This window comes from Sceloporus occidentalis, unplaced genomic scaffold (genome assembly GCF_023333645.1).
Source record: "Sceloporus occidentalis isolate IW3139 unplaced genomic scaffold, rSceOcc1.0.p SCAF_39, whole genome shotgun sequence".
In the NCBI taxonomy this organism is placed as follows: Eukaryota; Metazoa; Chordata; class Lepidosauria; order Squamata; family Phrynosomatidae; genus Sceloporus; species Sceloporus occidentalis.
In genome coordinates this window covers 3,282,525-3,294,976 of record NW_028317019.1, presented here as the reverse complement: position 1 = coordinate 3,294,976, position 12,452 = coordinate 3,282,525, and the positions used below count along the sequence as shown (strand labels likewise).

Genomic DNA, 12,452 nt, shown 5'->3' with positions numbered 1-12,452 from the left:
CTGAATAACATGGCTTATGGTTGAATCTGCACTGCAGAATTCATGCAGTTCAACATCGCTTTAACTGCCATTTCTCAGTGCTATGGGATTCTGGGATTTGTAGTCTCTTTTCACATTAGCTCCCTGAGAGAGGCTACATAGCTCACAAAACTACAGATCCCAGATCTCCATAGAATTGACCCATGGCAGTTAAAGCAGTGTTGAAATGCATGATTTCTGTAATGCAAATTGAACCTATGTCTTTGAATCCTAGCCCCTTGGAAGAGACCTTAGCAAAGGTAAGTACCCTTGACTTCTATGGGGCAGAGAGGGAGGGAGGGAGAAAAGCCCCAAACAGCCATGAGACGAAGAGGGATTCCTACTCTAGGGATCATATCCAAAGGTTGCCATGCAGGCCAAACCACAATCACACCCACAATCCACAAAACAGGGACACCTTTAGTGGCCAACCAAAATCCACAAAATAGATAAAACAAGCTTTTGAAGCTCAACTGGCTTCTTCATTGGGCAAAACTGTTAAACATCAAACAGGAGAAAGGTATCACTGTTTTGTGGATTTTGGAGGTTGTTGTTTGCAGTGTGGCCAAAAAAACCTTCTCCTGGATATGATTTCTAGATTTCAGGATTCTGTACTTTTTTTAACTTTATTGGTAAAAGGGGAAAAAACACCTATGGGACCAACAATAATAACACAGATACAATTAAAAGACTTGACAAATACAAATATTCACAAGCGACAAAACTTGTAAAACATACTAAATTACATCCAAACTCACCATACATCCAACCTCAGATTCCACAACAAACAAACTAAAAGACTTCCAAAGTGTATGTTCTTTGCTGTGTCTTTGTTTTCTTTTTATCCGTTTTATGCCCTTCAGTCTTCCTTTCTTTTTTGATATAGTCCAGCACTTTATCCCAGTCTTCTATCAATCTATACATTTTAGTTTTGTTTTGTTTCTGTAAGATCCTTGTGAGTTCATCTGCTTCCAATGCATCAAATAGTCCTAACAGCCTTCCTCTACTTCAAGAACTTTCCTTTGTCTCCATTCTTTTGCTAGGGTCATCCTTGCTGTTTTTGCTAGGGTCATCCTTGCTGTTTTTGCTAGGGTCATCCTTGCTGTTGTGTCACACCTTCCCCCGTTAATCACTGGGCAGTGAATCCTATCTTTCCCATGGCTCCCCACATTTCTCCTAACCTGATCCCCATTCGGCCTCTCCCTGTCTCCCTGCTTCCCTTCCTCTGTTCCCTCTGGAACTGCCGCTCTGCTGCCCCTAAAGCAACAGCAATTCATGACCTTTTTCTCTCTAAATCCTTTAACCTCCTCGTTCTCACAGAAACCTGGCTCCCAGCCCATGATACTACAACCTCCGCTGCCCTTTCTTTTGGTGGTCTCTCCTTCACCCACTCCAGCCGCCCTGAGGGTCTAGGAGGAAGGGTTGGTATCTTGCTATCTAACTCCTGCTAGTTTCAAGTTCTATCTTCCCCACCAGCTATCATTCCTCTTCTTTTGAGTTTCATCCTATTAGACTCTTTTCTCCTCTACAGCTCCGTGTTGCAGTTATCTATCGCCCTCCTGGTTCTGCCACCTAGTTCCTCTCAGACTTCGAATCATGGCTGACATTCTTTCTTTCAGATTCAGTCCCCACTTTGATCCTAGGTGACTTTAATATCCACGTTGATGATTCCAATAACCCGACAACATCTCGCTTTAACTCTCTCCTGGCTTCTTTTGGCCTCCAACCACACTCCAACTCTTCAACTCATTCTCTTGGTCACTGTCTTGACCTGGTTCTTGCTGCAAACTGTGCCATTTCTGACTACCTGGCACCTGACTTTCCACTTTCTGACCATCATTTAATCTCCTTTCCTTTAGATGGATTAGGGGGAAAAATAGACAGCTTAGCTAAAGAGATATCAGGAGTGAAAGTGGAGGTGGAGGAAGTATTAGAAAGAACGGAAAGTCTGGAAAAAAACAGAAGAATTGGAAAAGGCTCAATTAAGGGAACAACAGAATAATCTTCTGCAGGAGGTCAGATATAGGGAAAGGGCAATTAAAATTAGGGAAAGTAAAGAACAAGACAAACAAATATATGACAAAATTATACCTATGCTGGGAAAATATGTGGATATTGAGGAGGATTTGATGGAGGCACAGATTGATAAGATATTTAGACTTAGCTCAAAGATAGCAAAGGAATGGAAATTGGACAGACATTACGGTATGTTGTACAAGCTCAAGGATGAGAGAGCAAATATTGCAAAGAAATTATGAGAAAAAATTGATTGTGGAAGATAGAATAGTGGAAATTTATAAGGATTTACCATTGCAAATAATTAGAAAGAGACAGGAATATAAATTCCTAACAATATTCTTTTGCAGTAAGAATGAGATACTGTACAGATGGGATATGATAGAAAGAGTGATCTTTCATTACCATCAGAGGAGATATAGGATAAGTACAATAGAACAAGCAAAAGCCTTTTATGAGAGATTAAGCAGAGATAACAGAGAGCAAGAAGAAAGAAATAAAGAAAGGGACAAGAAGGAAGGAGAAAGTGTAAATAGACAAAGAGAAGAAAAGACCCAGAGAAAAGGGCAAGGAAGGAGAGATAATCTAGGGATTAAGGAGGTAAATACTGACAATTTGGGAAACAAAAGCTCAGAAGAGGGTTACTCAGGAGAGATAGGAAAGTCTACATAAAAGACATAAGAACCTCTCTAAAAGGAAAATGGGGCTTAAAATAGTTTCGTGGAATGTAAAAGGAATAAGCCAAGAGAGAAAGAGAAAGCATGTAATGCAGTATCTAGGGAAGAATAATTTTGATTGATTGTGTTTACAGGAAACAAAAATAAAAGATGGAGATATAAAGAAGAAAGATAAAGACAGTAGATTCTTGTGTGTGGAGATTTTGATAGATAATGTTAAATATGTACTGATTAATGTTTATGGGCCATTAGAGAAGAAGGAAACCTTTTATAGAAATTTGGCGGAGGTTATGAGAGAAGTTGATAATGACAAATTAATCTTGACAGGAGATTTCAATGGAGTTCTAAATCCAATTTGGGACAGGAAATCCCAGAAAAAAGTAATTAAGAAAAGACAAGGAAAATTACCAAGAGGTTTTTTGTTTTAAAAGAGGAATTTAATTTGTTAGATGTTTGGTCACATTGTAATGGGAACAAAGGAGGGTATACCTTCTATTCAGATGCACATAAATCCTTCTCAAGGTTGGATATGTTTTTTGTGACGAAGCAACTGGTTACTAAAGTGAAAAAAATGGAAATTTGGCCAAGGACGATGTCGGATCATAATATGATAGAGCTGGAATTAAATATAAATTGGGACAAAAATATAGGATGGAGAATGGAAGAGGATATCCTAGATGATGAAGAATTTGTAAATAAGGTAAAGAGAGAGTTAAAGATGGTTTTTTAAAGGAAACAGTGGAAAGGAGGTAAAAATGAAGGTTGTATGGGATACTAGTAAGGCATTTGTAAGGGGACTATTTATACAAAGAACAATGGAAATTAAAAAACGAGAAAAGGAGAAAGAGGAAAAAATTAGGAATGAATTTAAAATTAGAGAACAAAAACTACAACAAACAAAAGGGGATAAAAAATAATGAATGAAATAAAACTATTGAAAGAACAATTAGAGAAAAAAATGACAGAGGAAATAGCTATAAATTTAAGAAGATCAAAGCAAAATCAATTTGAGAATGCTAATAAAATAAGCTGACGGATGGCTAATAGATTAAAGAATGAGAGAGAAAAGAAAATGATAACTAAAATTAAACAAAATAACACAATCATAACGGAACAAGGGAAAATTAAAAATACTTTCACTACATATTTTGAAAAATTATTTGAGGAAAAAGGTGAGCAGATATATTCAGAAAATCAGTTAATAGAAATAATTGATAAATATAATTAATAAAATTAAGATCAGAACTATAGTGTTTAGGTCTTCAGCTTCCAGGACTGGGTGCAGTTAGCATATCAACTGAAGGAGATAATAGGCACTCCTCGCCGTCACATGTATCTGAGCTGACATCTGGAGTGATGGATCCAGGAGCATCCCCCAAACTACTAACATAGTCCTTTAGGGAAAGTGTGACCCCTTATACAGGTGGATCACACGTGTCAAACCTCCATACCTGGATTAGGATCTCCAGCATTACGCAGCTCTGTCTTATCTGGATTCAGCTTCCTTCTGTTTTTTTCTCACCCAGCCCATTAATTCTTCAAGACATTCATTCAGAGGGGAGATGCCTTTCTTAGTTGACGCTGAAGTCCGGGACATGGAGAGATATATCTGGGATTCCTCAGCATACAGTGGTACCCCGGGTTACGAAATTAATTCGTTCCGCCGCCGCTTTCGTAACCCGGAAACTTTCGCTAGCCGAAATGCCCATAGGCGCTAATAGCGAAAGCCGCTTTTTGGTGCGAAATAGCGCCGAAAAGCACCAAAAGTTTTTTCGTAACCCGAAAAAACTTTCGTAACGCGGAACAGTTTTTTTAAATATTTTTTTTTCGTAACCCGGAAATTTCGTAAGGCGGCGCATTCGTATCCCGGGGTACCACTGTACTGATAACACCCAATGCCATGTCTCCAGATGATCTCTCCCAGCAGCTTCATGTTTATGTGTCCTAAGGAACATCAGATTTAAGCTCCCTCTTAGAGGACCAACTATCCCCAAGAATCTCCATCTAGAATCTGCCCAAGAGATAGGACCAGAACCACTGCAATGCATTGCCTCCTCGTCCCCAATTCCTTCAGACGTTCAAGAAAGATGCCATGGTTGATGGAATCGAAGGACCCTGAGAGATCCAAAAGCACCAGCAGGGTTGCACTTCCCCTGTCCATACTCAAGCGGAGATAATCTACTAAGGCGACCATAACAGTCTCGACTCCGTATCCCATCCTGAAGCCAGTTTGAAATGGGTCTAGATAATCTGTTTCATCCAAGACCACGTGGAGTTGAAGAGCAACAGCTTTCTCAATCACCTTGTTTAGAAATGGAAGATGGGAGACCGGTCTGTATTTGTTCATGTCCAAGGGATTTAGGGAGGGCTTTTTCAGAAGCGGCTGTACCACCGCTTCATTTATGGAAGATGGAAAATAGCCCTCCCTCAGAGATGCATCTATGATATATCTCAGGTGAGTCCTAAGTGCATCTCCTCCTTGGATGACTAGCCATGAAGGGCAAGGGTTGAGAGGGAAAGTTGTCTTCTTCACACTTCCAAGGAGCTTGTCCATGTCTTCAGTACTCACAGATTTAAATTGATCCAGGATGATCCCATTCACAGAGTCACTGGACACCTCACCTATAGCATCAGCAATAATGTCAGCATCCAAGTTGGCTCTTATCTGAGAGATTTTATTTGCAAAATGGTCATTTAAAGCATCACAGTGAGCTGTGGAAGGCTCTAATAATGGGTTCGGGGGGAGTGCCTGAGTCAGGTCCCAGATTCCCCCCTCCTCCCCCCAAGACCCCAGAGAACCCCCCCCCCCCCCAAATAATGTTGTTTCCAATGCTATTGAAGCCTATGCTGTGTGGTGCTCTTTATTTGGCACAAAAATCTTCTCCAAATGAGGCATCAGAAGGGAGGGACTCTCCTCTGCCCCACTTTCCAGGATGGAGGGGGCTCCTCAAAGCCTTTTTTTTATCTTTGGACCCCCCTCCATGGTCATGCCTGTCTCCAATGGTCCCCCTTCCCTCTCTTCTCATGATAACCCCCAAGTACCAGGGCCCCAAGGAATCCCCCGAGGAGGGGGCAGGGAAGGAAAGAGGGAGAGGAGACCTGGCAGGCCCCCTGCGTTTTGGTTGGGGGGAGAAGAGGGGATTCCTTCTTCTTATAATCCCCAAGCCCCCCCAGAAGACATTCCAGCCATTCCTCTGAACGAACAACGCTTTCCCCCCATTTCCATCCTTCCTTCCCTCATAACAGAGTGTGAGGGCAGCAATGGCTTTAGGGCTGAGACTGTGCATGCACACATACATCCAAAGACCCCTTCTGATTATGAGCAGGGATCACCAGGGCTTTACTGCTCCTGCTGTTTATTCCACTGGCGGCCTTTGAGGGAAGGGAAGGAGTGTGCCGGGGGTTCAGCGACCTCCCCTTCCTTCCTTATTTTGAGGACACTTCGAAGAGGCCGCAATGGAGCCCAGGAAAGGCAAGAAAGGAAGGCTCTGCATTGGAAATATAGTCTATGTATACTGTATGTATGTAGATATAATACACACACACACACACACACACAAACACACATATATACATATATATAAATGTATGTGTGTTTGCCTCTGCTGTTCTTATAGCTGGGAATGGAGATGATGGCTGAGGAGAGAAGAAAGGGTAAATTTTGTGCAAATGCAGAACTTCTTTACACCAATGAGTCCAGTCTGTTGAAACAACAAAGAATTTTATTGAGAACACATAGTCAGAAATTCAGCGTTTACGTCAGAACTGCCCACTCCAATCCAAACAATACATTAAAACCCCCAAACCTAAAACTCCACCCTCTTAAAACCTAGCCCCCACCTTCAATTCCCACAGTCTAGGCCCCACAGGTAACAAGCCCCCCTTTGCCATTCCCAGAAATCACAAGGGCCTTTTCTTAGCACAGCAGGACTGCAAATATATTTTTTGTATTCCTTATTGACAAAAATAATGTTAGTTCACTGCTGGCATTTTTATGGCTTCTGTCCAGTGTGGATTCTTTGATGTCTCACTTGGTGTGACTTTGAATTAAAACATTTCCCACAATGCTGGCATTCGTATGGCTTCTCTCCTGTGTGGACTCTCTGGTGTGTCACTAGGTCTGACTTCTGAGAAAGACATTTCCCACAATGCTGGCATTTGTATGGCTTCTCTCCAGTGTGGACTCTTTGATGTCTCACTAGGTGTGACTTCATAGAAAAACATTTGCCACAATGCTGGCACTTGTATGGCTTCTCTCCTGTGTGGACTCTCTGATGTCTCACTAGGTCTGACTTCATAGAAAAACATTTCCCACAATGCTGGCATTTGTATGGCTTCTCTCCTGTGTGGACTCTCTGATGTGTCACTAGGACTGACTTCATATAAAAACATTTCTCACAATGCTGGCATTTGTATGGCCTCTCTCCTGTGTGGACTCTCTGATGTGTCACTAGGACTGACATCTGAGAAAAACATTTGCCACAATGCTGGCATTTGTATGGCTTCTCTCCAGTGTGGATTCTTTGATGTCTCACTTGGTGTGACTTTGAAGTAAAACATTTCTCACAATGCTGGCATTTGTATGGCTTCTCTCTTGTGTGGACTCTCTGATGTGTCACTAGGTTTGACTTCGGAGTAAAACATTTCTCACAATGCTGGCATTTGTATGGCCTCTCTCCTGTGTGGACTCTCTGATGTGTCACTAGGACTGACATCTGAGAAAAACATTTGCCACAATGCTGGCATTTGTATGGCTTCTCTCCAGTGTGGATTCTTTGATGTCTCACTTGGTGTGACTTTGAAGTAAAACATTTCTCACAATGCTGGCATTTGTATGGCTTCTCTCTTGTGTGGACTCTCTGATGTGTCACTAGGTTTGACTTCGAAGTAAAACATTTCTCACAATGCTGGCATTTGTATGGCCTCTCTCCTGTGTGGACTCTCTGATGTGTCACTAGGACTGACTTCATATAAAAACATTTCCCACAATGCTGGCATTTGTATGGCTTCTCTCCTGTGTGGACTCTCTGATGTCTCACTAGGACTGACTTCTGAGAAAAACATTTCCCACAATGCTGGCATTTGTATGGCTTCTCTCCTGTGTGGACTCTCTGATGTTTCACTAGGTCTGACTTCTGAGAAAAACATTTCCCACAATGCTGGCATTTGTATGGCTTCTCTCCTGTATGGACCCTTCGATGCATGACAAGGATTGACTTGTAAGCAAAATGTCTCCCACAATGCTGGCATTTATGTGACTTCTTTCCTGTGTGGATTCTCTCATGACTCAAATCTTTTTCTGTAAAGAAGCACAGTGACAGATAAGACTGAAAATCGGCGTTAAGAGAGGAGGGTGTTACCCATGATTTAGACCTCCTTATTAGAGATTAAATTAAGAGAGTTTCTGTTAGTAACCCAAGGATGACCGTACTACTTATGCCCCTAAATCCATGGAACAATTTTATCCTTATTTATAGGAGTTAACAAAGAAGAGATTGGAGGGGGACTTAAGGGAATCACTGGAAGCAGATAGTCAGAAAAAGGAATGTTGCAAAAATATTCTATTAAACATGTGGAGAAATAGTTCGATTGGCAAGTGGCTTTATATCCTGTGAGACTGCCATAAAGTCCTGAGTCAGAGACCAAGGCATGATGGAAGCTAACTGCAGAGGTCCCTTCATGCTGTGTGGCACCAGGAGATGACTCACAACCAATACAGTATACAGCTCACATGTGGATTGGTGTGGATTAGAGTTGTGTGTACAAGGGATGGTGAAGTTGATGGAAGTCGGAGAGGAGAGCTTGCAAATAAATGTATTATTAGGAGCAGGTAACTGTTAAAGTTGCCAGATATTGTGCATCTGCGATTATTTGTAGCAGATTTTTTTTTGGAACAGATGTAAAAACACCCATGTAATATCTTGAAATAATTATGACCAAGAGTCAGGCTATTACATTTTTATACAACTTCCATTTTGGAATTAATAGGATTGTATACGGTGTTTTCTGCACTATATCCATTTGACTGTTCTGTTTTATATGAATCATTTTAGAAGTTTGAAGTTAATGAGTGGGTTGCCACTATAAACACTATAAACACGCTATGTGCAGCTTGTATTCTGCTTGAAATGTTATATAACTCAGCTTGGGAGATACTCGATTAGGATACAACTTTCTAAGCAACCGTGCCAAAGCTACTATTTTAAGTCTATATTTCTCAAAGTTATTTGGGACAATTTTTACCTGCCAGGTTTAGGATTTCATTTTATGGATTGATGTTTACCCTTATTGCTACAATACAAATTACTTCTTGTGATGCTTTGTGTGTTTTTCAAGCTAGGCGATCCTGGCTTTGCTCCTGCCTTCCCCTCCTGGATCCCAGAGGCCTGATCCCCTTCCTTTTCTCCCTCCGCTCTCCAACCCTGCCTCTTGCCCATCTGCACTGCTTTACCATTTGACCTTCAGCATCTCTTCCCTGCCTTTCTGTTTTTCACATTGCCTCCATCTCTCTATCACAGACACACACCCACAGAGTGTGATGCACAAAAGGGACACTTTGAGGCTCATTTCTTGAGAAAGGCAAGACAATCATTATACAACTAATGCATCAGGAAAGGCAGAACAAGGAGTCTGGGACCTGGTTTCTGATATTAGTGAGGGTCAAGTGTGAGAGATGAGCCTTAAAACAACCTTAAGGCATCTCTAAGACAGGGATGGCCTACTGTTCGGAAGTGGGGTGGTCACATTGGACCCCAGGGGATCTCAGGGGAAACCCCAAATTGTGTTGCCTAAAAATATGGTATAATGTTTTGCCCCTCAATATCCCACAGCATCCCTTTGTGGAAGTGGAGGCCATTTTGCCAGTGTTGGGCCCTCTCTGATCCATTGCAGGGCCAAGGGAGGCCTTTTTCCCATGAAGCCTCTCCAGAGCCTTAAAATGCTGGAAGAGGGGCCACAAAAGCCAGGAAACTTGCTCAGGAATGGGCTGAGGACCATTTAGGGGCAAAAAGCATTAATCTCCATGGCTCCTTACCACAAAATTCCAGAATTGGCAGTTTAGGATTGGATATTGAGAATCCTTACAAAGTGGAGAACAATAGTGCCTCACTAAAACTAAAAATTCCAAAATTCCACAGGAAGTTGTTATGACAATTAAATTACGTGTGAAAGGGAACTAGGAATGGTAGTAGAGCACAAGTTGAACATGTGTCAACAGTGTGATGCAACAGCTAAAAAGGCCAATGTGATCCTAGGCTGTATCAATAGGAGTATAGTGTCAAGATCAAGGGAAGTAATAGTTCCACTCTATTCTGTTTTGGTCAGGGCTCACTTGCAATAATCCTGTGTCCAGTTCTGGGCACCACAATTCAAACAGATGTTGAGAAACTGGAGCATGTCCAGAGGAAGGAAACCAAAATGGTGAATGGTCTGGAAACCATGCTCTCTGAGGAATGACTTAGGGAGCTGGGTACGTTTAGCTTGGAGAAGAGAAGGTTAAGAGTGGATATGACAGCCCTGTTCAAGTATTTGAAGAGATACTGAGTATGGAGCAAGCTTGCTTTCTGCTGCTCTAGAACAAAGGACACAGAACAATGGACGCAAGTGTTAGGAAGGATCGAATCAGGGGAATTTAATTAGCTCAAATTTACAAGAGGCGTGTCCTAACAACATACGCAGCAGATTGAATCCCTATGTGTATACCAGAGGTCATATAGTCCAACCCCAAGAAACAGAGACTGCAATGCCAATGAGTTGCAATTAAAATATAAACATTTATTAAAGCCACACAACCAAAAAGGGATCACACATGCACACGCACATTCAATGCTAAAGCAAGGGAGGGGAAGAGTTGGGGGTAAAGGAGAAAGGATAGAGGCACCGTTGAAATATTTACCTTAGGAGTCTTCTCCAAGTGACAGATGTGAGGGATGTTGGTAAGTGAACACGGCAGCGGGGAACAGAAAGCAAGCGGCAACCGCGATGGCTAGGAGCTAAGTTCCAGCGGGCTAAGCTAACAAGAGGCCCGAAAGAGACAGTGGGCTTTGGCTTGCCCAAGTGATTTCAGCAGGGCGCAGTGCCCAAGAGAGCTCCGGAGCGATTGCTCGACAGAGTTGAGGTTTGGAACTGTAGCTCAGAAAGCCCAAAGGAGGGCTGGAATCTGGGTTTTATTTATACTGCGAAACGTATCCTCAGGCTATAGCTACCTGCGGAACAAAGGTCTTCATGGCTATCTATTGACTAAGACTAAAGTTAAACAATGGATACACAAAAGGGTCTGCCACTTCTTTGGGAGAAGACTACTATGTAGATGGCTGGGTACTTAATACCATCAATAGGTGAGGCAAACTTCCTTTGTCCTCATTCAGGTTGCCTGCGATAACGGCAACTCCCAGAACTGGTTTTAAAGGTTTAAATCTACCTTTCTGCTTTAGCCATGGCCTGCTAGGCTTGTCTGGCTACGTGGTCAGCTCGCTTTTGGGATAATGGCGGCTGTGATGGGGTCAGTCAGGGGTCATGATTTTTGATCGCTTGGTACCCAAAATTTATATAAATCCAAACTCGATCACACAAGCCACAGGAAAAAAGGTTCCACCAAAATATTAGGAGGAACTTCGTGACAATAAGAGCTATTCAACAGTGGAATATACTCCATCAGAGCATGGTGGCATCGCATTATGGTTGTTGTTGTTATTATTATTATTATTATTATTAATTTCAAATTAATGGACATGGAACAATGGATGCAAGCCACAGGGACAAGAGATTCCACTTAAACCTTAGGAGGAACTTCCTGATAGTAAGAGCTCTTCAAAAGTGGAATATACTCCCTCAGAGTTTGGTGGAGTCTCTTTCTTTGGAGGTCTTTAAACAGAGACTGGATAGCCATCTCTTGGGCGTGCTTTGAATGTCTATTCCTGCATGGCAGAAGATTGAACCGGATGGTCCTTGTGGTCTATTTCAACTCTTTGATTTTATAATTCTAAAGTGGAATCATAGCACTCTGACAGTGAATTATGAAAGGGCCCTCAGTCTTCAAAGGAAGTGAAATGGATTCAGGTTCCTTACCCACAGAGGCTACATTTCCATAATTCTCCATCATCACATAACTGTACATCAGTCTCTGTTTCTTCGTTAACAGTTTCCATTCCTCCTCAGTGAAATATACAGCCACATCCGCAAAGGTCACCTGCAATAGAAAATAGCCCTGATCCAGAGAGTGACTAAACAAAAGGGGAGGAAAGCACATGGTGCATTGCAAATATTATTTCAACACTTCAGACTTCAGTCCAGGAAATAAACTTTAAATTCTGCAAGAAAGCAAAAAGCTACAGCCTTTGAGATCCAGTTTGTCTCGAATCCTTTCAATATAATATACAATATGATAAACAATATAATTTCGGCCATTTCTGGAATATTATTGATTGATTAACATACTGGCTATTCCAACATGTATATTAGTTTTCATTTAGCCATATTTCACCTAATTTCAGAGGCAAATTTCATTTTTAATAAACAGTTCTGGGGAGTACTCTGAGCTTCAGGGCCACTGGGCCCACCCTCAATTTAAGTCCAGAGATATTCTTCCATATCATCCAGCATTTCACAGATGGGGAAAGCAACACACATGTGGACAAGCAACACCAGAAGTGGGTCAAGATGGCCAAAGTTGTTAATGATAAAGATCACACAAGCGAGAAAGGGTACAGCATTTTCCTTTTGGCTCAGACTCCTGGCAAGGGC

The 12,452-nt window shown here is 41.8% G+C and overlaps 3 protein-coding genes across 3 annotated transcripts in view; 1 reads left to right on the top strand and 2 right to left on the bottom strand.

Annotated features, from left to right (window-relative positions):
* The window catches only part of LOC149290421 (uncharacterized), a 60,876-nt gene that overhangs the window by 33,357 nt on the left and 15,067 nt on the right, over positions 1-12,452 (top strand). The window lies entirely within an intron of this gene.
* The window catches only part of LOC149290422 (uncharacterized), a 106,519-nt gene that overhangs the window by 87,251 nt on the left and 6,816 nt on the right, over positions 1-12,452 (bottom strand). The window lies entirely within an intron of this gene.
* Positions 6,629-7,997, bottom strand: LOC149290423 (uncharacterized). The gene has a single exon (XM_089489275.1). The coding sequence runs from the start codon at positions 7,913-7,915 to the stop codon at positions 6,704-6,706; it is 1,212 nt and encodes a 403-aa protein (XP_089345401.1). The 5' UTR covers positions 7,916-7,997; the 3' UTR covers positions 6,629-6,703.

What these genes read in the sequence shown, in the direction of transcription:
- LOC149290423 (XM_089489275.1), bottom strand. Translation starts at nt 7,915, where the DNA reads ATGCATCGAAGGGTCCATACAGGAGAGAAGCCATACAAATGCCAGCAT.